At 31.0% G+C, this 26,857-nt stretch overlaps 1 protein-coding gene across 2 annotated transcripts in view; it reads right to left on the reverse strand.

Annotated features, from left to right (window-relative positions):
* Nucleotides 1–896: 896 nt before the first annotated feature.
* The window catches only part of PIG-S (phosphatidylinositol glycan anchor biosynthesis class S), a 39,947-nt gene continuing 13,986 nt past the window's right edge, over nt 897–26,857 (reverse strand). For both annotated transcript variants that reach the window (XM_067271941.1, XM_067271942.1), the window contains 11 exons: nt 22,592–22,701; nt 19,460–19,580; nt 16,207–16,268; nt 14,960–15,074; nt 14,063–14,152; nt 11,658–11,833; nt 7,200–7,250; nt 6,341–6,469; nt 4,749–4,851; nt 3,942–3,999; nt 897–1,063 (listed from right to left, as the gene is read on the reverse strand). In XM_067271941.1, coding sequence (XP_067128042.1) covers nt 943–1,063; nt 3,942–3,999; nt 4,749–4,851; nt 6,341–6,469; nt 7,200–7,250; nt 11,658–11,833; nt 14,063–14,152; nt 14,960–15,074; nt 16,207–16,268; nt 19,460–19,580; nt 22,592–22,701 — 1,136 coding nt within the window. In that variant the 3' untranslated portion in view covers nt 897–942. The remainder of the gene's footprint in view (nt 1,064–3,941; nt 4,000–4,748; nt 4,852–6,340; nt 6,470–7,199; nt 7,251–11,657; nt 11,834–14,062; nt 14,153–14,959; nt 15,075–16,206; nt 16,269–19,459; nt 19,581–22,591; nt 22,702–26,857) is intronic.

A 26,857-nucleotide genomic window follows, 5' to 3' on the forward strand; every position in this document is an offset into this window, starting at 1 on the left:
AACCATGGTGCATGCCAAATATATAAGCACCCACTTAAAACCAAACTTTTGTCTTTGTCTAAAGATTGTCTCTACAGAAGTTATTAATATTTAGGATATTAGTTTAAAATCTTGTTTCCTGTTGTTTCTAAAATTCTAATTTCCTGGCACGAGATTCTCTTGATCTTTAATTTTACAGAGTGCTAGAAAGATACAAGCTTTGAAACGAGTGTCCTACAATGTTTTATTTAATAATAACAGTAGAAATCAAATTTATTATCGCTCAACAATTATTTTTTCGGTTTTTCTACGGTAGTCAAAAACGAGTAAATGTCATCGTTTAAGCTAAAGAATAGCAGGCGGTTGGGAAGAAGTTTGCTTAGCAACTTACTTCAGAAAGTATTGGGTTCTATACGATTTTCCATTGCTAAAACATGAGTTTCTACTGTTAGTATTAAATAAAATCTATTTCTTTCTTTTGTCCACTGCACTTAAATAAATACAAATGCTAAAAATAATGCTGTATAAAAATCACTCTTAACGCCGAACTAGAAGTGTACTTGACTTAATGCAGCGTGATTATATCAAAGCGCTGCGGAGATCGGTATTTCACAAGGATACAAGCAAAGAGAACCCACGTGCAAATTCCTACAGCATGTGCAGAGTATCAAGCTTTGGGAAGCTCCTCGTTTTGTTAGTCTATATAAATGTAGTACACTACGTGTGTATACGACAGTGCCTTAACATGTCGCGCACAGTCCATAAGGCATACGGGGAAGTGCTGGTTGCTATTTCGCTCCTGAGCGCATTTACGAAAAAAAAATTTTACATGGGAAGTGAAAAAAGCTAAAAAAGTGCATTTTTCTCAGAAAAAGCTAAAAAAGAGAGGAGCTATGAAAAAAAGCTAAAAAAGAGAGTCACTTTAAGCCCTGTTTATTTGAACCGAAAAATAAATAAATTACATCAGTCGTTCTTCTTCCTCTTCTGAGTCTTTCCTTCTCTGTCAAAGCAACGAGGCAGGAAACGTAGCGATAACAGCACCGGAATGCCCACCGGAAGAAACAAAGGAATGTAGATGGCATATCTGCAATAAAGACGTTTAAATGAAGTTATAAGATTTGACTGCGCAAAGTTTTTAGGCCAAACACATAAATATCTCAATATAGCACCTCTCTTGTAAAGTACCAACAAATACTGGTGACTGATCTTTCCTGTTTATATAGTTTTCTGTCAGTGCTATATCTAATTGTGTCACAAAGCATGGGAAGTGAAATTGTGTTAGATTTAAATGTGGCAAATTATTTTAATGAGCAACAAGCTCTGTCCTGGATACAGAAGTGTATTTACTTTTCTGTCCCTGTTTCTCTGCTTTGTGACACGATTAATGACATAGCATTGATGGAAATTAAATACAGACAAGTTAATATTTTGTGCTCGCTATTATACTCTTCATTCTAAATCGGTCGTGTTCCACAACTTTGTAATTAACATTTTATCTGCGTAGTGCATCATTTGAAACGGGAGTGCTAACTTCCGTATTTTACTGCTGGGACACTGCAAGCAGCCTCGTAGTGCACGGTCGCTTTACTATAATTATACGTTCGTAACTGCAGCTATCGGTGTTTATCGGTCGTGGGTGTAAAACAACTTGTAAATAGTGAGTTGGGGGCACTTGTATATGCTAGACTGTTTTTGGGGGAAATGCAGTAATTTTTGTTTTATAGAAAATTCAGTGTTTATTCAGTTTGCCTCATATGTAGCTTTATTGAAACCCATTCATTTTAAAAAATGTGATTTCTTTGATCATAGATAGTACAAAAGCTGGAAAACACCACAGAACTCATTGCAATGCCTGAGTACCCTCTAGTTGAAATTGAGGTTTCAGATTTTCTTTCCTTTTCCCTTTGTTTTGCATAACTTGGTATGTTTGTGTGAGGTTTTCAAACTTTGCTTTGAGGAGACATGATCAAGTGATATTAAAATCTTAGTCAAGCTTAGTCTTCTGTTCCTTTTATTGAATTACTTCAGATTGAGGTAGTGGAAATATTTGATTTAGTAGTCTGCTTGGAAATTAATGTCCTTGCAATTAAAAATGACATTTTAATTTCTTAAGTCTTCCATCTTAGAGAAAAATCATAGTACAGGAAATCCTTGTTAATTTGAAATTCCATTAGTTCGTAACTGTACTTTTGTCCCGGCCAGGGATATAGGGATCTATACGTTAAAGAATTCAGTTAGTTCGAAATATGGCTACTTCGTAATTCGAAGTGAAAATTCTGTCCAAACTGTGATACACGTATGCTGACTCGTTCGTTTAGATCAAAGTGCCTGCATGCTAAAAGAGAAAAACCGACCAAAAACAACTCTAATCTAGTCAATATGAGTTTGCTTTTACACTAACACATTTTCACGTGCCACCTTACTTATGGACTACCCCTTTTTTCTCTTATTTCATAAATACAGCTGGGTTTCAGGATTGCAAGATTTGACTACAAATAGCAGATTGAGATATTTGTAGGACTCTAGGCTATTACTTTTTGGGCCACTTTTTAAATAATTTGGGCTACATTTTGATGAATTCTGCTTTACTTTTTATAAAATCTATCTGGCAACTTGTGAGATTCTCACCAGACACATGCTGTTTACCTGCAGTTTATTTATATTATTATTATTAATTAATCAACGATAATAGTATTCTGTATAAGTAGCCGTATTCTGTTTGCTTAATAAATTACATCAGTTATGTGGCATTTGGTGTATTGTACATAAATATGTAAATCTCAAATAATTTTAAATTTGATAATTTGAAGTTGCAAATATTTCATCCCTGAATTTGAATTAACAAGGATTTCTTGTACTTGTCATTATGATCATCACTTGCAGTTACCAACTCTAATAACTCAAATAGAAACATGCTTGGACGACAACCTTTTTTCCTGTCAGAATATTGTGAGTTTTCTTGAAAGAGAAGTGGAAAAATTGCATACAATAAGGTTACAAAGGTGCACAAGCATAATCAAGAGTCATATCTCTGTTTAATGGATGTATTCAAAATTCATTTACACTGATGTCATGATAGCTGCCTTTCCCCAAGATTTTTCCAAACGTAAGTTTGTTGATTTTTCTCCTCAAATTTTACATTATGAACTGATTCCAAAATACCTTCAGAGATCTAAAAACCATACAATCTAGGGGTTGCAAACAATGAATTGTATGTGACTGTATAAGCTTATCATAAGAATGTTATTTTGTTACAAAACTTTGAAGTTTTTGTAATGAGTAGAGTCCATCTAACATTAGAACTGCCTTTTCTGGTGTCTCGTTTAACAAAATGCTTTAACCGGGTGACAAATAAGCGGTATTTCGTACATCCAGAATCAGATATTTCAATTATGCCTCGTGGTAGTAACAAAAGCTTGATTATTTACTATATAATGTTTCTAATGTAATAAAATTCTTGATTCCCATTGTAATAACTCAACCTAAAACTCACTTATATGAAATTGCTTTACAAAATTTACTTATACTTGATGAAACAAGATAATTATTTCCTAATTTTGTTGTGTTAATATGATAAATTTTGAGATGTGCATAACTTCCCCAACTCACTCTTATTGTTTGAGGTACCATATGATTCATTGCTAATTTCACAGGCAAACTGATACTAAATCAAAGTCCACTGTATATTTTTATACATGATTTCTGTTTCTTTCATGGATGATTAACTTCAAATTATTCATTTAGCAACACAAATGTGTTGCACATGCCAAGTGGTACAAACTTGTTCAGTGATTGCTCTTGTCAAATGATTTCCTACTAGGCAATATCTTGAATACCTTAGTCACAGAAATAAATGGCCAACCATACAAGATATTTAATTGTGCACATTACTCATTTATTAAATTGTAAATGATAACACAAATTTTTAAATTAAAAAATTTAGAAATATTGGATTGACTTACTTTTGATCGTCAGGAAAATATAGCAATGCCAAAAGGGATGGATCAAAAAAGGCTTCCTCTATAAAACAGTATTAAAATTATTTTAAGTTATATGATTATTTTCAAAAATGAAAGAGAAACATAAATACAAGGCTGCACAGAAAATAATGCAACAAGTATTTCTCTGGAATTTAAAAAAATAAAATGTAAATGAAAATACATTACATTGTTATCTCAATCTCGGGATACCACAAATTTTTTCTTCAAAAGTTTCTTTCAAATTTCTCACACCACCACCGTACAAGAATCTGTATGATTTTGAACTACTGCTTTGGAAATGATTTCGAATGGTTAAAATACAAAGTAAAGAGATAGTAAAAGATGCAATTTAGAAGTTTGAGGATGCATCATCTTCAAATGATGAAAAGACAATAGTCAAGCTGTAAAGTAGATGAGGCAGGACATTTGTTGAATTTTTGTGACAACTTCTCCAGTACACAAATTTATAGAAGTCTGTCACAATTTCATAGACAAGAAGCCATTTAAAATGCCAAAAGGAATCTTAATTAATATTCTTAGTTTAGAGGCTGCTCATAAACACTTTTTACAGACTTATGTACTGTACATAAATGTGAGACAGTTGAAACTATAGCAAGCAAAATAGTAATGACAGATATACATAGATATACATGTATACATTTCTAACCAAATTTGGTTAAGAAACAATGTATTGCATTACTTTCTTGATATCCCTCTCTCATTACCACTAGAGAAAAAATATTTTTATTTTACAATATTTTATATGGTAATTTAATAAAACATAATTACCTGATAACATAAAAGCATGTTTTGCTTGAAGGTAACTTTGTTCCAATCTACCATCCTTTAATGATGTCAAACTATCTTTTATAAAATCAACTGATGCATATACCTAAAAATATGAAACAATTTATAAATAATGCTAATTCAAAAAACAGTAATGGATTCCACAATACGTAACAAACTGCTTGATAGAAAATCTCAGGTATCAATTAGGGTTTATGGAGGATAATCTCCACACATTAAAAATATAAATGAGGATTCGGTAATGATAAATAATTAGTAATTATGAAGCCATTCTGAGTATAGTAGCTATAAAATTGTTTTATGATTTGGTATGAATATACATTATAATGAACTGGACAAGCTCTAAGTCACTTGCTCTTTTCAAAATATTGTATAAAATACCAAAAAAAAATTAGGATTATATTTGTTGCTAGATATCCTGAAATAGTTTTAATGTTCTGTCATTATGGTATACAGGTATCCCTTGCTTAATGCGGGATTTGATTAATGCACAAGATTAATTGAGGCAATATCTTCTTATATATGGCAGAAGTTTTCATTAATGCAGCTTTAACAGCTGTCTTTGTTTTTCTCAGCAAATAGAGTGTTAGTGATTTGCTATTTTTGTTTATTAAAAATAAAAATATTTGTTATTAACCAAAAATTTGTTCTAGCAGGTGGCAATTGTTTGGTTGAGTACTGAGGTACCACTGTACCTCACCAAGGAATTAATTAACCATGTTAATCAAGGGATACCTGTATTTCATTTACAGATACTATAACTCAAAGCCAAATGATTACTGGATTAAATCATGTTATATTACCACTACTAATAAAGCCTGATTTAATCCTGTAATAATTTGGCTTTAATATAATCATTGAGCTTATATATGTATACCATAACTTATTACTCTTATATTTAAAACATGGCTTTAAAGACTTAGTGTATAAAATGGTAGCATGAGCTGTATTTATTCGGGATTTTTTCGTTTGACTCAATTTCTATGTATAATAAAAACCATTCACAACTAAGAGTTATGTAAAAATTATATCTTTCTTAAATGAAATCTTTGAAGTTTCTTTCACAATTAAAACTATGAACACATAAACTAAGATTTACAGTAGAGACTCTTAAATCGGAACCTCAGTTATCGGCACGATTTTCAGTCGGACTGTGTCGTGGCCGAATCGAACGTTTTTGATACTAGAATTTACTTCTAAAGTATAATTTTCATGTTTTTATATTCTTCAATATATTTATTTTGTTTGTACAAAATGCAGAAATAATTTTTAACGATACGATAGCCTCGATTATTATAATAAAAGTTTTCGTTAGGCTTAAAATCGACGAAAATTCAACACGAAGCGACACGCAACGGAGAAAAATTTGAACATCGGACAGGTTAATATATTTTTTCGTACATAATCCGTAATCGGAACAAATCCCTAATCTGAACAACCCCAGTCCCCAATTGATTCCAATTTTCGGTTCACTACTGTATTTTTGAATCCAATAATTATGAAAATGAAAGATTTTCATAATTATTATAAATGATTTAATAACAAATTATTGACTAGAAAAATAAGAAACATGCCTTGTTTCCAACATCATCTCTTATCACAATATTGCTGATGGTCCCCAGAAGTTGTCCAAGAGAATAGAGAGAAGAGATGGCTACCGAAAGTTGTTCTTGGGTTCTTCTTCTTATTAAAAAATCGACTTCCTAATTTAGTAAAGTTGTTAATTATTATTAAGATATTTTATATGTTTAAAAAATTATACTAAACCAACTATATTTATATGAATATAAAAATTGTTATAACAAAAATATAAAATTACAAATTATAACTATCCCTAAACCACCCACCATATTTTAATAGAATTATCGTGGCTTTTTTTCAATCCATTATGGCTGTTGTAGGAGGAAGTTCAACATATACAGATTAAATCAACCACGAAAATTTCTAAAGCTGGAATTACTCGAGTGTGGAGCAATAGCCGATACTTTTACTGATGTAACCATCCAACCTCTTTGTATTTATCAATTTTTTTAAACTCAATATTCAAATATAAACAATTTTTAATCCAGTTTAAAAAATGCCTATTGACCTGAACTTATAATGATTTATTATCAGAATTTTAATTAGTGTGTAGCTAAGTTTTGTGTGTATTTCAACTTGTTTCAGAACATGCTAATTTTGATTACATTAGACAAGTGATGATAATCTGTAATTACACTAAACATATTTTACTGTATAAGTTACTAGATCATTATGGATATTTTTTCATTATTCAGATTTTAAAAAAGCTGTAGTTTAATGATTGCTACTTTATATTATAAATGATCAATTAATCAATTTTAAAAGAATTTGATATGTCTGTTTTACTAAATAAGAAAAATGAATATAACACACAACTGTATTAAAAGTAGAAAATAAAATTTTAATATTTACCCAATCTGTACAAACAGAACTTTGAATAACTCTAATTTTATCATCCTTAACCTGTAAATTAAAATTAAAAAGTGAAATTAATTTATTATAAAATCATATTAAATATATAATACACATAGATCACATTTTAAATTTTAAATTAAAAAAATTCACAAACAATAATTACAGACTAATCTCTTATTTTTGAGCTATGAAAATAATGTTTACTACATATATAATCTCTCTATTCACCGGAACTTGTAATAATAAAAGAAACCCTTCTAACCTTTTTTAACCGGTGTGGTTCTATTTTTAGAAACGCTTCGTTCTATTAGCAAACGTTTTCATAGCCCCTCCTGGGCTCTTCTTCAGGCTTCGTCGAATAGGCCGTTAACATTCGAAAATATTCAATTTAAATTTCTTTCCGGAATATTATCACGTGCGGCAGCTGGATATTTGTACTGCGCATGCTCGATGCTCCTCTCCTTTAAACGCTGTTTTCTAGGACAACCTGCCATGCGCTCGATAGGATCATTTCGTCCTTATGATTAATGCAGGTGTTACGTAATCCAGCCTTAAATATCTCTATGGCTTCTAGCCATTTCAATTGCTGTGGGTTATAGCTGGGTATAATGATTTTTGCCGCATGCAGGTCCGCTGTTATCTCCTCTTCCGACGCGTACGTCGCCAGGGCCGTGGTGTATCTACCGTGGTGTATGTCTGACTCGTGCTCCTTTAATCTCACTTTTAACGCACGTTTCGTGGAACCAATGTATGTTAATTGTCTATCGCACCTGTGATCTTCTAGTGGTATCATATATACTCCCGGAAGCCTGTCGGGGTTTGGTGGGTCTTTACTGTTGCTTAATATTCTGAAGAGAGTCTGACATCTTCTGTACACGATGTTAATTCCTTGACGGTTGGCCACGGTTTTGTAAATGGATTTCAGCACTGGATTGTATGTGATAGGTATCCTTTCATTTTCCTTCTGTGTGATATTCAATGGTTGTGCTGTTTGCTTATTTTCCTTTTGGGAGTTCTCATGTCTTCTAGACAACTTTTCAATGAGCGTTTTGCTGTATCCATGGCTTATAGCAATATTTTGGATATGATTGAGCTCCGTTTCGAGCGCCCAAAAGGAAAATAAGCAAACAGCACAACCATTGAATATCACACAGAAGGAAAATGAAAGGATACCTATCACATACAATCCAGTGCTGAAATCCATTTACAAAACCGTGGCCAACCGTCAAGGAATTAACATCGTGTACAGAAGATGTCAGACTCTCTTCAGAATATTAAGCAACAGTAAAGACCCACCAAACCCCGACAGGCTTCCGGGAGTATATATGATACCACTAGAAGATCACAGGTGCGATAGACAATTAACATACATTGGTTCCACGAAACGTGCGTTAAAAGTGAGATTAAAGGAGCACGAGTCAGACATACACCACGGTAGATACACCACGGCCCTGGCGACGTACGCGTCGGAAGAGGAGATAACAGCGGACCTGCATGCGGCAAAAATCATTATACCCAGCTATAACCCACAGCAATTGAAATGGCTAGAAGCCATAGAGATATTTAAGGCTGGATTACGTAACACCTGCATTAATCATAAGGACGAAATGATCCTATCGAGCGCATGGCAGGTTGTCATAGAAAACAACGTTTAAAGGAGAGGAGCATCGAGCATGCGCAGTACAAATTATCCAGCTGCCGCACGTGATAATATTCCGGAAAGAAATTTAAATTGAATATTTTCGAATGTTAACGGCCTATTCGACGAAGCCTGAAGAAGAGCCCAGGAGGGGCTATGAAAACGTTTGCTAATAGAACGAAGCGTTTCTAAAAATAGAACCACACCGGTTAAAAAAGGTTAGAAGGGTTTCTTTTATAATGTTTACTACCTTCAACAATAATTAAAATATTTGATATTAGAATGAAACTTGTAATAGATGCAAACTATTCTCACGCAGTCGTTAAACAGCATTAAAGAACTTCATTTTTAATTGCAGTGGCTAGAAATGCAAGGTTATTTGCCTTCTTGCCATCATATCATGCTTCAAATGAAAATTAACATGTATCTGCTTGAGCTAATAGGCAAAATTATCAGAAAATACAAATACAAGACTTCTAAATTCTGAAAAACATTTACTATCAGAATTCAAAGATCTTGAAAGACATCTAATACACTTCTTAACATAGTCTCTTGCCCCATTTGATATATTTGTCCCAGCACTGCACATGCTTAAAGATTCATGTCTCAAAATTGTGAGCCTGAGAGTCTGTATGTCCTGCTACACCTCTTTATTGGTATGAAACTGGAGTCCATCAAGATGTTTCTTCAGAAGAACAAAGATATGGTAAACATTCTGAGAAAGAGACAGCTTGTAAGATGGATACTGGAAAACATCCCACTCAAAACCTCTGCTGTGAAACAAGTTGTACACAAGGTAGTATTATCATGCAGAACCTCAGAATGATTACCATCTCAGTGGATTCTGGATTTATACTTTACATTGATAAAGAGCTGCAGAAATGAGTACAGGTATGGCAGCAAGCATAGGACCCACAATTTTATAAGAGTCACCTTTAAGCTTGCATAGTACTGGGAGAAATGCTTCAACTGGAACAGACTACGCTCGACGAGTAGTGCATTATGTTATTTAAACATTCATACTTAATTTTTCAATTTTAGAAACATTTTACAAAGTTTAATCATTCAATTATAAATTAATACAAAATTATTTTAAATTAGGGATATTTTGTTTTTTCATTTTTGACTCTTTCCTGGAAATACTTAGAAGGATATTTGAAAATTTTAAACTTTTTTTTCAGCTAAAGACTATATTTAATTGCCATTTTAATTTGATGCACATATATTTAAACTCTGATAGTAAATGTTTTCCAGAATTAGCAAGTCTTGTATTCATATTTTCTGATCATCTCTCATATGTCTGCTTTCAATGCAGCATATCTCTACTTTTATTATATATCAATTTTGATTCCAAGGGGATGTTGTAGAATCAATTTTGATAAAAATTAATTTGGCATTAAACTGTATAAAAATTATCATTATAATTAAATTTATGTAAATTTAAAACTGAAATTAAAATCTTACAGTGTCAAATTCAACTGTTATATAATATATTCTGTCTTATAATGTTAATTTTAAAATAATATGAATAAAATTAATATCTTATTCATACATATTTAATGTTGTGTTGAACTAAATACATATACAAATTAATATCTTATTCATTTATATACAGTCAAACCTGTTTTTATGCAGTCTTTTTTTGTGCGGTTTTTTTTTGTGTGATTTTTTATTTGTGCGGTATAGTCGGCGACTAGTCTCGTGTGTTTTGTCATGTCTCACGTTGACTTATTATAGCTAAATAAACTTATTATAGCAATATTATTTCATGAATATGCGAAAAATGAAATAATTTATTTTTTAAGTCAACAAAACACCACCCGGACAAAAATATGTAAAACAGACGATAGACAAAACGATGCAGTCAAGTGCTGACATCTGTTGTCAATAAATTCTACGTGTGTTTTAATTATGTTAATTAAACCTTCAAAGTACTTTCACATTCCTGAACCATTAAGATAAGATTCATTTCAAAGCGTAAATTGAAGGTAAATGTACTGTATTATTTACGTATTTTTTAAATCAGATTCCAAAAGGTTTGGTGAGATTCCAAGTAGCTGCCAAGCTTCGTCATGATTTCGTTTAAAAAAGCAATTCCTAGTTATTTTGTACGGTTTTGAGTTATTTTCTATGTGAGACTTATTTTATGCGGTTCCTATTGACTGCATAAAAAAAATATTTTTTTAATTGTGTTGCGAAAACTATTTTTTATAGCCACTCGTGAAGTTTCGTGCGATTTTTTATATGCGTTTTTTTTATGCGGTCCCTATCCACCGCATAAAAACAGGTTTGACTATATTTTATTCATACATAAATAAAAGAAAGAATGAAGGTCCTATCTATTACAGTTAATCCAATATAATGTGATGTACAAAGCCAAAGTAATCCAAAGGAAATAATACACCTCACAATGACAATCTACCATGCAATGAATCATTTGTAAATAATTATTTACAAGTAGTTGATTTCACTGCATACCTACATAACTTTTCAACTGGTCAAAAATTTAATGTCTACCTTTCTTGTTAAGTCACTAGAAAATGAAATAACAAATATCAAACAACTTTGCAATGACCGTCTGAAAGGATTTACATAAAATTCTTGTAAAATGTTTGACCTCATGAGCAATGGATTAGATTTTACTTTTTAATATTGTTATATATCAAAACAACAAAAAACCATCATCAATAATTGTAATTTATGAAATATTCTTATTTAACTTTATTTAAATCCATTTGTATTAAAATTTGCTAAATTATTATAATGTAATCAAATTTATAAAATAAAAATAAAAGGATAACCAAAATTAAACTTACAGGATTAGGAAGCCCAAGTAACAATTGTAGCTGTGATATAAATACTTCCATCACTTTTTTCATATCAATGTCAATCCTTCTAGGAAGAGTAGCATTTTCTTTTAATGGAGGTACATTATATATTAAAAATCCTCCCCAACGTGGTGATAAGAATGCATTTGTATCTACCTGAGATCCTATATATTAAAAAGAAAAATTTGTTTTACTTTAAAATTCAAACTTAAAATATTGTTTTACTGTTGAAGATATCCTACATGTTGTGTTGAACTAAATACAGAACTGTCAAAAAGTTCTGTTTTATATTTAAGTTATACAAATATTAAAACTATGCAGTAAATGATATTTGAGAGCCTAACTTTTGAAATTTGTTACGTATACTACTTTAAACTAGACTGTAATCCTATTTTCACCCAGAGGATGCCCTTTATCATACTGAAAATGGCTTCCCCTTTCAACAATACAAGCCAAAATCTATCACGTTTGATGTCACCTTGTCTACAACATAAATATAGGACCAAGTAGTAAAACATTGCTTCAAAATAAAAGCCTATTGTTTCTGAGAAAACAATATTTCACTTTTACTAATAACAACAACTTGTCAGAGAACATACAGTATAATCAATACTTTCAGCAGTCTAACAGGGTAATAACAGAACAAGAAATTACAAATTTCAATATAATTTAAAACAAACTTATTCTTTGATGTGTATGACTTGTAGAGTGCATATAATGTGAAAGAAATTAAAATATATTAAAAATAAATAAATATGTTTTCTTATATCAGTGGATGCATTTCCTGGTAAAGTGGCTTTAATACAACTGGCTAAGCAATATAACAATAGCTCATTTCATTTGAAACAGGCTACATCATTAGCCTGTTTATCCACATGTATTAAAGTTGCTTTATCAGGCAACATTTCCAACATATCAATCACTTTACTAAGTCTGTGACAATTCATTAAGAAAGAAAAGATTCAGTTATCATTCATTATAATTTTCAATTTAATGCATGCTGTAGTAAACAAATAAATATCATTAAATTAAATTTTTGCATAAGAAAATTATTTAGTAAATATTTGAAATAAGATAAGTAAAACATTTTTGTCACATTGTTATAAATTTTTTTTAATTAATATGGCAAAATGTAATAATGTTTATGTAATAAACATTTTTTGTACAACTGATAGAAATCCAATAACTGTTTTTGGAGATATTGAATTCTTGCAAAAGTTTAAAACATACAGTGATGTACTTGATTGCCTACTGTTCTCTCAATCAGTTGTATGTCCTTCGGAACTTAGCATAAAATTGCTATTTGAGCTTTTACACTTTGTTTTTACTACCTTAATTAGCCAAATTTTTTATATGTTTTAACAAAAATAATTTTATTTCTACAGTTTTACTTATTTTATCACACATTTTTAATAATTAGTTAGTCCAGCTGTCACTATAATTATTTTTAGTTTTTACTGATATACATACTAAAATAAGGACTGAAGAGGGGCATAGAACCCGAAATGCATATCCATTGTAAATTATAGAAAATAAATCTAATTTTACCATCAAAAGGAGTGTTCCTGTATGATTTGTTCTCAATAGCAACTTTATGCTAAGTTCCAAAGGACATACATACAGTGACGTGTTGTGTGATCTGTTTTTCAAATAATTGTCTGAAACTTGACACTATGTTCAAAATTCAATAAAGAAACTATTAAGTTGAGGAAACCAATAATTTTACTTAAGTAGCAATGTTTTCAGACCCATTTGGTTCGTCGTCAACTCTTCATATAAAACTTAAAACAAACTATAATTTTTTAATTTTGTTTTATATAAATTTTTATATGTAAATTTTGGATTTAAGTTAATCTAAAATCAACTATCAATTATAATTTGTTCTTTCTGTATGAAGAGCTGATGATGGACCAAATGGGATCAAAAATGTTACTTTTGAAATAACTATTGGTTTCCTTAATTTAGCAGTTTATTTATTGGATCTGTTTTTCATAATTTGTTGCATTTTAAAGTTTAATTACAAGAATGAAGTTAAGCATGTGCAGTATTAATAGTAATGTCAGATAATGGGGAATGAGATAATCTATAAATTACAGTTACCAATTTGTTTGCTTATAAATACAAGTAATTTAATTACATTTTGTTTCTGCTGTTTTCAACATTATTAATTTATAAATTAAGCAATGATTTTTTTTAACTTTTACAGAAATCAATAAGATTAATTATAGAGATTCTTCAGAAAATAAAAATATATAATAAAAAATATCAAAAATAAATATAAAATCAAAACTGCACATCACTCAACATTCAAGTAATTATAAGAATTTGGGTTTATCATAATTATGATAAATTATCATATTCAAAATTTACAATACTAAAATCTTTGTAATTACCTTTCTCATCATATATTTGAAGAGGAGATTGAGCTTGAGATGGTATGTAAATGACAAAGTTTAAAGATGGATTAACTGACACATGAGATCCTGAAAATATAATATAATTACGAAAGCAAATAACAATAAAATGTATATTTACATATAAAATAACAAATTGTAAATTAAATACATTATTTATATTTTATTTCATAAATTTATTATTTTTTTCTCATTCTTCATTCTTTCAAAAGTAGTATTCAATCTTTTATATCTTTGAAATAATTTTTTAGTAAATATTCTCTTCAATATCTACCTCATTTTTCTTTTGCCCATTGTATTGAATTTTATGTTTATTTCACACCCACCAGCTTCTGTGCATAACTTCCTATTCATGCAAAAAACCTGATAAGAACCAGATGTAAACTGTTGACTCTAGCAAACAATTTCATAATTCTATCAAAGCTTATAAAATCAAGTGATTTTGGGAATGGAAAGTAGTCTGTCCTTCCCAAGACTATTCTGAATATATGTACAAAGTTTCACAGGAATCTATTCAGCTCTTCTCACATGATACAGACATGAACAAACAGACAAGAAAAAATGTTATATATAATAATAATAATAATAGTAAAATGAAATGATTACAAATAATATTTTTATAATTGTAGTGTTCTCTCCAGGTCAGTTTTAGCTGGTTGATTGATCACCAATCACTTAAATACAATAAAATAAAAATTATTTTTTATGTTTTAAAGATAACGAGACTATGGATTATTATGCGATTCAATGTTATAATATAACTGATTTTTTTTTTTATTAACTAACATCCCAGTAGCAACCAGCTAATTTTGCAGGTCAGCCACCTAAGGGTTTTTTCTAGGAAAAACACTGAATCAAACTGATTAGTTCTCCTACCTAATTTTGCTTCAATTGGGTTAATGATAGATGGCAAATGATCAAATTCCAAAATATGTTCACCAGTCCGAGAATTAGTTTTCGTCTGAATATTTAAAAATGTCATGTAATGTAACTGAAAGTAAATAAATCTGGTTCAATAAAAACAAGCAACATTAAAATAATATTGCGAGAACACAAATAATTAATTCATTATGTACAATATTAAATTAAATTTATCTACATTACTGAAATAATATTTTAATGAAATTTTTAAAATAATTAAAATATCTGCCCTTTTTTTACTACTTATTTATTTGTATTTATTGTAAATAAAAAAGTATGAAATTTTTAAAATGTAATAATTAAATACTTAAACAAAATTATCAAATATGTGAATTATTATTTTTATTTTTTTACTCTTCACCTGTGTGCACCAAGAGGGTCTCTTTTCAGGTGCACTGCAGGTTTGGTCAGACTCATAATAGGGAGGCTGGGTTGTAAGAGATATGGCTTGACATATCAGGATGGAGCACCCTCTAAAAAATTCAAGTTTTTGATTTCCCAGATTTGATCCAGAGCCTCCACAATAGTGGGTTGATGCCTTAACAACCTCACTATCTAGTTGGCATATAAATTATTACATAAAGTTTAAAAACTTTCTAATCAAATACAAGTATCTTTTGACTTATGACAGAGACTATTAGTTCAGTTGCAAGTCAAATTTCACAAAGACATTAAGGATATACAAATATATAATAAAAATAAATTATATAAAAATTTGTAAACTATTTCAAGACAATCATCGTAATCATTATTTTTATCCATACTCTCTTTTGAAAATGAAACTGATTCTTCTTGAAGTTTATTAGCAAGTACAAAAATATTGATCAATCATTAATTGTTTTTTCATACAATCATGGAAAAAGTCTTAATCTTTTAAACATGTACTTCATGGGATAAAAGCTGAGAAGTACTTTCAGTTATTGATAGGAAAACCATGGTAAATATCTTTTTGCTTGCATGCTTTGAAGAATACAAAAAATAATAATAATAATAAATGCAGTAACAAATATTTAGATAATGCATTTTTAAATTTTAATGAATTATGTTTCTTTCAAAAGAAATGTAATTCATTAATTGGAACTTTATATTTAAATTGAGCACTAAAAACGTGCCTGAAATGTTTTAATATGAAAAGCATCTTAAAGGACTATTGGCACAAATATTATTATTATTAACATTTAAATTTTATTATGAATAAATACCTGACTATTAACATTGACATTTCCTAGAATTGATAATTTATCAAGAAATGGCTTGACATATTCTGAAATAATAAAAAGTCATTTAAGTTTTCTCCTCTTTTATATTTTGTTCTGTATTACATAATAAAAATTTTTTTAAATAATACAAAAGCACTCTTATCACTTGTACTATTAAAATAAATAATTAATTTGATTTATTTTATTTCTCTAAATATATTATGATTTATTAAAAATGTGATTGAAGTCATATTTATGTTATCAATAATAAAACACTTTATGAAGCTGAGAGTCTGTTATTACATTTATATTAATAACATATATAAATAACTGATTAACTAACTCAAATTACACAAATGAATCAAATAATTAACTAGCAACCTCGAGCAATTTTGTCATGTGATAAAATTGAGACAGAGCCAGTAAGAAAGAAAAGAGTTTTGCACCTGCTGAACATGGAAGAAGGATGCTTGCACCTAATGGTCATAGACTAGCAAACCATAAAGTTGTCATCACAGAGAAGTGATCCTTGCAGTGGCTGGTCATGGAGAAATGCTCCAATGGTAAAGCAATCTGCATTGATTGCTTTGTTCTTGTGTTTTTTGTTCATTTTTTCATCACATTACCATTGGATGCAGATAATGCTTTTTTTTTTATTTTTGTCTTCTAAATTCCATTAGGTGTGCTCAATTGTATCAGGGAGCTTGGACATTTCACTTTGGCATTATTGTATCTCAAAAACAAAGTCACAGATCCCTGTTTCTTATTATATTTTTGGATTCCTAATTGCAATTAATGGAAAATGGCAAAGTTTTATCAAAATCATTCAGTCGAATTTTTGAGTACTAATGCAATTTTTTAAGCCATATAGCAAAGACTTCACTAATGCTCCACCTCAAAAAAATAATTTCACTTTTATTATTCATTATTGATTAAAGCCATTTCTGTATAATTAACATTTTTCATCTTATGACAAAAATCCTACCCTGGTCTCATTCCATTCAGGCTTAAATCATTCATTTATAGTTAACTTGATCAATGTTTAGACTTTTCTGTTGTTAATAATGTCTTTCTTATGCTTCATTAATCTCTCCTTTAAAAGTCTTTTGTCACTCCTATATAGTATAGGCAGTCCTCTACTTACGAACATTCAACTTACAAACTTTCAAAGTTACGAACAAAGCCGACAGATGGCGGGTTAACATAAGCGTGAGTAAAGTACCTAGATATCAGAGTAGCGACACACGAGTCATCGTGCCATGTTCTGTCGATCGACTGTCATCACGTGGTCTATGGGTTTACATTAAGAAATAATGATTTCTTTAGTTTAATAAAGCATTTTATTTGTAAAAATGCTTTATTAAACTAAAGAAATCATTATTTCTTAATGTAAACCCATAGACCACGTGATGACAGTCGATCGACAGAACATGGCACGATGACTCGTGTGTCGCTACTCTGATATCTAGATACTCTAGGCGTGAGAGGTAGGTGAGAGGCTCTTAGTTTAGTTGAGTTTGGACTGTAGTCATATGTCAATCGTGTGTGGTGTTATTTGTTTACTATTAAAGTGCAGTTGGTTATTTTTTATATACAGCCAAGTTTTACGTTAAAAACATTTACAGTACATACATATGTACATTTGTAGTTGTTTTAAATGAGTAATTTTAATAAATAATGTACATGTGATTGATTTGAATTTATACTTCCCTTTAACAATCTTAATTCAACATTATTCAAGTAGCCTAAACATTACATAATTGTAAAAACAACGTTGTATTTGAGTTTTTACGCCAAACATCATCTTTTCGAGTTACGAACTTTTCGACTTGCGAACAACCGCTACGAATGGATTAAGTTCATAAGTAGAGGACTGCCTGTAGTGTGTTTCTAAATCATATTAAGGAATGACATATATTCCAATTTTTTACATTCTTTCCATGGGCTTCTATCATTTACATAATGTAGAAAATGAAACAATTATAGTGTTAATGGAAAACAACTTGTTGACCTCATTAAATTAGATTTTCCATACAAATTCACAGACCCTTAAAAATTTAATATCAAATTTGATCAGAAATAACTTTGATGAAGAAACAATACAAACTTACTTGATTTAACTGTTTAAATAGGAAATTTAATTTTGTAAACTATTATTTATCATAAGTACACTGCTCAAACTTTCAACTGAAGTTGAATGCCATTTGAAAATGTGGAATGAAAGCAAAATTAACAATAGCTCAAATTGAAAAAAAAATTTTTTTTTTTTCCGGAAAAAATTGGATAGGTTATTTTAGTAATATACTTGAAAGAAGAATTTATTAGAGACAGAAATAAATAAATCCAAAAATGGAAGAAAACTGACATTATATGCTTCAATAGAAAATTCACTATATGTAAAAATATTATCTACATGTACAGAATATGCTAAGGTAAAAACTGTTTCCAATATATTAAGGTACTTATATATGAATTACATTTATGTTTTATATATCATTTTGAAGTTTACTTAATTTAGTTGAGCTCTATTGCATCTATCTTATTGTTTCATTGCATTTTAAATAATCAGAAGCAAAAATATGCCCAATTTTGCTCTTTCCATAGTGGTGTCCCTCCCTGCCGTTCTGGCTGCTAAACTTACCTCATCCTCTACAAAAATACTTCTGAAAATAACTTCAATTTGACATTCTTTTATTGATTTCCAATTATTTTTTAATTTCATTTTATTACAGAAAAATTATTGTGAATTAAACTTTGCTCAAGAGAACTGACATCATTTCTTTCAATAAAATGACATCTAGGTGAGTAAGAAGTTTTCTTCAAGATGGTTTCTTTCTTGCCTTATGGGTAGGCCAGAAAGAAGCAAAAAAACTGTTCAACTAATCATCATTTGCTTACTTTGTATGCAGAAATGAATACCTAGCTGTGAAGGTATTTACATAAAAAATATATACATGTTGTATACCAAGAAATTTCCTTTATTTTCTCTATCTATTTTAACAATTTTTTCAGCAAATATTTTGCTAGGTGCAACTAGTTTATAACAGAGTAAGAAATCTTCAAACATCTTCATTTCTTCAGCTGTCATTGCATTTTTTAAAAATCTGAATTTTCCATTTAAATTTTAAGTTTGAAGATTGGTTGGAAGATTTTTTTTAATCAAAATCAAATTTGATTTAAACCAATTTTCTTGAATCCATAATTATCTTAAAAAGTATTTTAAAATTAAGAATTTGACTTAATACTTTAGACATACCATCTACAGCTTGAACAATATTCCAATGCACATCATCTATAGAGGGCTGAGGCACAATAAGATTAAAAGTAATGTCAAAAGTAGCTGTTGCACTTAATGATCTCATGCTTTCTTTGTCAGGCTATAAAATAATAGACAATAAATCACATTAACTTAACTCTCTTAAAAATTAAGAATTATAAACTCTTAAAAATCTTTTAAAACAACAAATTAATTTTTAAAGCATTTTAATTAAGTTACAACTTTCAATAATAAAGTTACTAGCTTCAAAGCCTTTAAGTAAAAATATGGAATAAACTTAATTTCAATTAAGCTACATAGTAAATCTATATCAATGGTTCCCAAAGTGGGCACTACTGCCCCAAGGATGGTGAGTAAATCTAGGGGGAGAAAAGAGATAAGGAAGTGGCAGGGGACACTGGAAGGAGAACAAACAATGACCATAGGCAAGGGTCACTGACAACCTTTCCCTTTCCTCTGTTAAAACAGGTAAGAAGAAACATTGTATTTAATGGTTTCCACCTATGGAGAACAATGTATGGTAAAGACAAAAAGTGTGAGGTTCATAGAAAAGCTTTTCTAAAAATATTTCCAAGCCTTTCTCACTCAAGGAAAAATGGGTTGGGGCATTGGGTATAAGTTTATGAAACCAAGGGGACAGTGGCTAAAAAGTTTGAGAATCACTGATCTAGATAATTAATAACAATAATTCTGAAATTTATATTTTATAATTTATAGCAACATAATACCAACAATAACTTCAATAGGTTCCAGAAATAATTAGTCTATATTCCAAATACTTTTATAAAGCTAATCTGTTTAATGGCTACTATGAATAGAATAAAATACTATACAAGTATAATCTCTCCTTTCATATTTAATCTTAGCTCCATACATTTTTAACTCTGCAAGTGAATGCCAAATAACGTTCCTAATAATTTATAATTACTTGTGTAACTCAGTTGTTCAAAACTGTTCATAATACAATATTACACAAAATTAAAAATTTCATTACTGTTGTATTTATGAAAATTTTATATTATTCAATTATAAACATCAAAGTTTTTACCTCTTAAAAATTCAGTTGTCTAAATTAAATTATTACATGTCAATTTTTATTTAACACTTTCCAAACATTTCTATCTTCCAATTTCATCTAAATTCAATTGTCCATTCAAAATTTTATATATTTTATTAATGGCTTTTATTTTTAAACTGAAGTAATAGAATCTATAAACACATTATTATAATAAGCCAGTTAAATTATGTGCAAATATAAAACTGAAAATTTTCAAAGTCAAATTTTAGATACCAGTAGAGTTAATTAATGATTTAAAAATTTGAATTAAAGTGTGTAATCATATAATTTAATTTTAACTTGTCAAAAGTTATACTAAAATTGAATCTAATTGATATTATGAAATTATATATATATATAATATAATAATAATATAATATATATATATATATATATATATAATATATACAGGCAGCATTTTTATCTGCATTAGATTAAGCTGAAGACTAAAACAAACAACAAATTTATTTTAAAACTCAACATTCTGTGAAAAATAGTTCTAAAATTGGAAACCAGTTTCTTTTCTTTTCTTTAAACCTGAAGCAGACCTCAAGTGAGGCCAAAAACATTTGTTTTTTCTGGAGTTTAAAAAGTACCGGATATGAAGGTTCAAACAACCTTTAATTCAACAATTATAATTAATTGCATTGCTGGATTAATTAATTAAATATTTTCTTCTTATGGAATAAAATTGTTTTAAAAAGTAATAAAACATTACATGCGCACACACACACACACACACCATATTTCCTCATTTAAATCTCAATCTTTGAATAATCCCTGGGAATAAAAGTGATGTTAAAAATAAACTGCAGTCTCAAATACAGCCCAAGTTGAAAAGCATGGAAAACATGTTGAAGTATTGCACTATATGGAATAAAATAGCTTAGAGAGACAGGTAAGAAACTGAACTAAAATTCGACTTCTTCTAATTGTCTAGAGTAGAATAGCACTTTCCATTCTAAAGCTCACAGAAACATTTTTCCTGTTAATTATAAATACTGTCAAATATTAAACATAAGAAAGATACAATTGAGTTCATAAGTTGAGATCTTATCAGCTAAAGGATAATTAGTAAATTCTAATTGGAGACAGTGAGTCTGAATCAGAAAATGGTTGTCAAGATCCTTATTCTGACCATAACATTAAAAAAGACAGAAATGACAATGGAACAACTGAATCGGGTTAATTAAGAAAATTAATTACAGTAGAGCGTCGATAAGTGGAACGTCGGTAAGTGGAATGGCCGGAAAGTGGAACGATTTTCAGTCGGACTGTGTCGTGCCAAATCGAATGTTTTTGATACTAAATTTACTTCTAAAGTATAATTTTCATGTTTTTTATATTCTTTAATATATTTATTTTGTTTGTACAAAATGCAAAAATAATTTTTAACGATACGATAGCCTCGATGATTATTATAAAAATTTTCGTTAGGCTTAAAATCGACGAAAATTCAACGCGAAGCGACACGCAACGGAGAAAAATTCAACAGGAAGCGATACGCAACGGAGAAAAATTTGAACATCGGACAGGTTAATGTATTTTTTCGTACAAAGTCGGAAACTGGAACAAATCATTAACTGGAAGGACCCCAGTCCCCAATTGGTTCCACTTATCAACGCTCTACTGTATTTCCAATGTAGCTGTAACTTATAAATACACTCAACAAACAGTTTTGACAGTTTCGAAAATGTGTAAATAATTTAGATATTTCAATTTTTACTAATTCATCTCCTGTTGCAATGTATCTCCAACCTTGATTCAAAAACCACAGAACTTGAAACAAACCCCAGCAGATACATAAATTTTAAAAATAAACTCCCAGGATTTAATCAAGCAAATACAGTATTTAATATACTTATAATATCTGTTACATTATAAAGATTCATATTTCTTTCATAAACTTTTACATTACTAAATCCACTAAACTTGATTTTTGTTTCCACTGTAAATAATATAAACATTACATCTATTACATTTGCAATTTAATATTGATTTTATTGAATTTTAATATGATAAATTATTATTTCTAATATTTTGAATTTCATTACCTGTTTCCGTTCTTTATTTTCAGTAGATATGAAAACTGTTTTTAAAATGTCATCTTTTACTAAGACATTCTTCAACAGTTTAGAGATGTCAGCAGCCAATTTTTCTTCTTCTAATAAATAATCATGAAAATATTTAATTTCTAATATTTAACTTTAAATTAGATCAATTATGTCAATTAAATTTTTTTTATATTGAAAATACGAAAATTCATCATCAAATTTATACCCTAAATATTTATAAATTTATTTCATATTTAATATAATTACTGTAAGGCTGCCGACTTCCAGGGGAAAACAGTTAATCACGCGTCAGGAAAACCTAGGGTCGAATACGTATGTGGGTGGTGGCAGTAGGAGACAAAGATGACAAGTGTCTTACACAAAACCGTTTATTCTAACTACTAAATTAACTTACATAGTATTGGTACAAATTGCGATCTAGATCGACTCTTGGGGTGATAGAGATCTCCGGTTGTCGGTAGTCGGATGCGGTCCGTCTTCCAAAGACGCGTGCCCGGGGCTGGGATGACGAACTGTCTATTGTACTGGACGTGTGGCCTGGACGGGGGTCACCAGCTGGCTGATGTAGGTTCTGGCGTCTATGAGGTAACACTGGTCCAGAGGAGAACTGCCGCACTTCTTCCAAGAACGACGGAAGGAGGGTCCACTCGTTGACCTTGCGACTCGGGAGCTTTATAGGAGTTTCCCCCCTGAATTTCACCCTTTTGATTGGTTCTATTCTTCCTCTCCCTTACCCCGATTGGTCATTTCTTTTGTTTCTATGCGACCGGAGACCGATCTGGGTTGGGAGAGTTCCGAGAGGTGTTGACGGAGTCTTTAAAGTTTGTGCTCGTATATTCCGTCGTTATGGCCCTCTCTTTGACGTTTTTGACCTCACGCGGTCCGCCAGATGCTTCGGTGGCCATTTACCCCCCTCTGTTTCCCGTTTCCGACACTCGTACACGAGCACCTGGACAAAGCTCCCTCTCTCTCGGTTGACATCCCCTCGGTCGTTCATTATCGTGTCGCATTTGTTTTAGGATAAGTTTGGGAGAGTTTCTCTCGCGTCTGGTTTACATCACCAACATGTGTTCCTGACACGATTTGACTCTTGAAACTTCCCGACTTCGGAACTTTATAATTATTCACCATTTTTACGCGTTTTTGCGATCCCTACATTACAAAACAGTCTGTGGATTTATCTGCATGGACATTCTGCATATAATCATATATTTAAAATTTTTGTCTTGTTTATAATTTACCCTTAAAATATTTTAATTTATAAATATTTTATTATTTTGTTAAATTAATTGTTTTTATAGTTTATCATTAAAACCATTATATTCATTAGATATTCTAAATTTTAATGATTTAAAAAGCAGATTCCATCTGCATAATCAATTTATAAACTAATTTATTAACAAAAACAACTTCAGTGAGATCAAAAAATCTGTTTAATTAAATAGAAGGCATTTTGATAACTATGATTTATAACAGTGATTCTTAACCTGGGTTTGACCGAACCCCTGGGGTTCGGCGAGTCAGTCTCAGGGGTTCGGCGGAGGTCAACCACCTGACGTCATCGTGACGTAGAAACCGTATTGGTTTCGAAAACTAATGCTACATAACGTGTGTTCTATTGGGAAACTAACTTCTCTTACTCTCTAACTTCTACTACTCTCTAACTGAAACGAAGTGAAGAGGTTCCAATCGAATACACGTATAAATGACCTGCAAGACGGTCAAGCACACACCCGACTCATACGTTCGTGATGACATGCCCCACTCAGCTATCATTGGCTGCGGGTGATCACGCAACATCGCTTGACCTTTCTATGCTGCAGGAAATTTGGTGTGCCCAGTATTCGAATTGTGACTGTCGTGATTGTACGTCGTGTGATTTCTTTTTTAATATTTTAATCCCTTCATACTATGTCGAGCAAAAAAAGAAAGTGGTCGGACGAATATGTACAATATGGATTCACATGTATAACGGAACGTGATGGGAGTCAGCGTCCTTGTTGCATGATTTGCAATGCCAAGTTGAGCAATTCTAGTCTAGCACCAGCAAAACTAAGAGAACACTTCTTTAATCTGCATGGAAATTACAAAAATACAACACTCACTGAATTCAAGGTGAAGAGGGCCAGATTTGATGAAAAGGGTAGTCTGCCTGTCCTCGGCTTTGTACTCATCGATAAACCGATCCTTACAGCATCGTACAAAGTCGCTTACCTTATCGCAAAACAGGGCAAACCACACAATATTGGTGAAAAACTCATAAAACCAGCCGTGTTGAAGATGGCAATAATCATGCTGGGTAGTGCGGATGAAGTTAAGTTATCCCAAATTCCTCTTTCAAATGACACCATCAGTGACAGAATAGATGACATGAGCAAAGATATCTTGGTCCAAGTAGTTGCAGATCTAATTTCAAGCCCAGCAAAATTCAGCCTTCAACTCGATGAAACTACAGACGTTTCCAGTCTAAGTCAGCTTGCAGTATTTGTGCGCTATGTGAAAGACAACGTTATAAAGGAAGATTTTTTATTATGTAAGCCTCTTACAACAACAACTAAGGCAGCCGATGTAAAGAAATTTGTGGATGACTTCTTCAAAGAAAATAATCTTTCGTGGGATATGGTTTCTGCAGTTTGTTCGGACGGAGCTCCGGCCATGCTGGGAAGAAAGTCTGGTTTTGGTGCACTAGTGAAAGCCGATGCACCACACATCGTTGTTACACATTGTATTCTACACAGGCATGCGTTGGCAACAAAAACCATGCCTCCAAAACTGGCAGAAGTCTTAAAAATTGTAGTGGAATGCGTGAACTATGTGCGAAATAGTGCTGTGAGGCACCACATCTTCAAGGAGTTGTGTAAAGAAATGGGGTCTGAATTCGAGGTACTTCTGTACCATTCAAACGTTCGGTGGTTATCCCGGGGATAGGTTCTGAATCGTGTTTTTGCCCTACGTGAGGAATTAGCCCTGTTTTTGCAAGAGCACCAACATGGTCACGCAGATTGCTTCAAAAATTCTGAATTTATTCTCATGCTTGCACACATGGCTGATATCTTCGCAGCTCTCAATCATCTAAATCAACAGATGCAGGGTGGTGGTGTCAACATCATCAAAGCGGAAGAAGCCCTGAAGGCGTTTCAAAAAAAGCTACCGTTGTGGAAACGACGAATAGAAAACGGTAACTTTGCAAACTTTACCCTGCTGGACGAATGTGTAAATAAGAATTATGATGTGCCTGGAATCGGAGATATTTCTATATCGGGGGAACTGAAGCACGCAATTTCCATGCACTTAGACGAGCTTGCAAAGTCTCTTGAAGGGTACTTCCCTTCAAGAGAGTTATATCCAGCATGGGTGAGGCAGCCGTTTACGTTTGATGTTGAGAAAACAGATGTCAATGATACATACCTGGATGAAATCATTGAAATTCAGCAGAGCCAGGTTCAACAGCAACTCTTCAAAACAACAACACTCTCATCGTTTTGGTGCCACCAAATAGTAACATACTCTGCTATTGCAAAGAAAGCTCTGGAGATTTTGATACCGTTTGTGACAACATATCTTTGCGAGCAATCCTTTTCGAGGATGCTGGACATTAAAACAAAGAAAAGGAACAGACTTAGTTGTGAAAATGACATGCGAGTGGCACTTTCCAAGGTAAAGCCTCGCATTTCCGAACTGGTGTCTAAAAGGCAACAGCAGCAGTTACACTGATTTTAAATTTTGTTCTTTGTTCTTAATGTTTTGTTCTATAATGGTTTTGTTTATTTTGTGGACCAATAAAATATATACCTATGTTTTGAATTTGAAAAATTATATTTTATTTTTCCAATTAAAAGGGGTTCGGTGAATGCTCATATGAAACTGGTGGGGTTCAGTACCTCTAGCAAGGTTAAGAACCACTGATTTATAACAACTCAATCAGCTACAAAAAAAAATCATGTGAGTAAAATGTTGCATTTTAGTATAAGAAAGTTCAATTCTAAGATAAAAAAAAAGAATTTTAATAACTCATATTATTGAAAATTCCTATATAAATGCAAGAATTCATAAAAATTATTAATAAAAGTGGTAGACATTATAAAATATTAATTCAAACAATCTATTAATTAAAATTTTTGTTTATTTTCTAATACACTATTTGAAATGGCTAAGGTAAAGTTTTTTGTTTCTGTCTATGATATGATTTTCTATCTACATGCTTATTGTAATTGAACATTATAAATATGAACTTGAGTAAATGTC

The sequence above is a fragment of the Centruroides vittatus genome, unplaced genomic scaffold (genome assembly GCF_030686945.1).
Source record: "Centruroides vittatus isolate TY-2023 unplaced genomic scaffold, ASM3068694v2 contig_409, whole genome shotgun sequence".
Classification (NCBI taxonomy): domain Eukaryota; kingdom Metazoa; phylum Arthropoda; class Arachnida; order Scorpiones; family Buthidae; genus Centruroides; species Centruroides vittatus.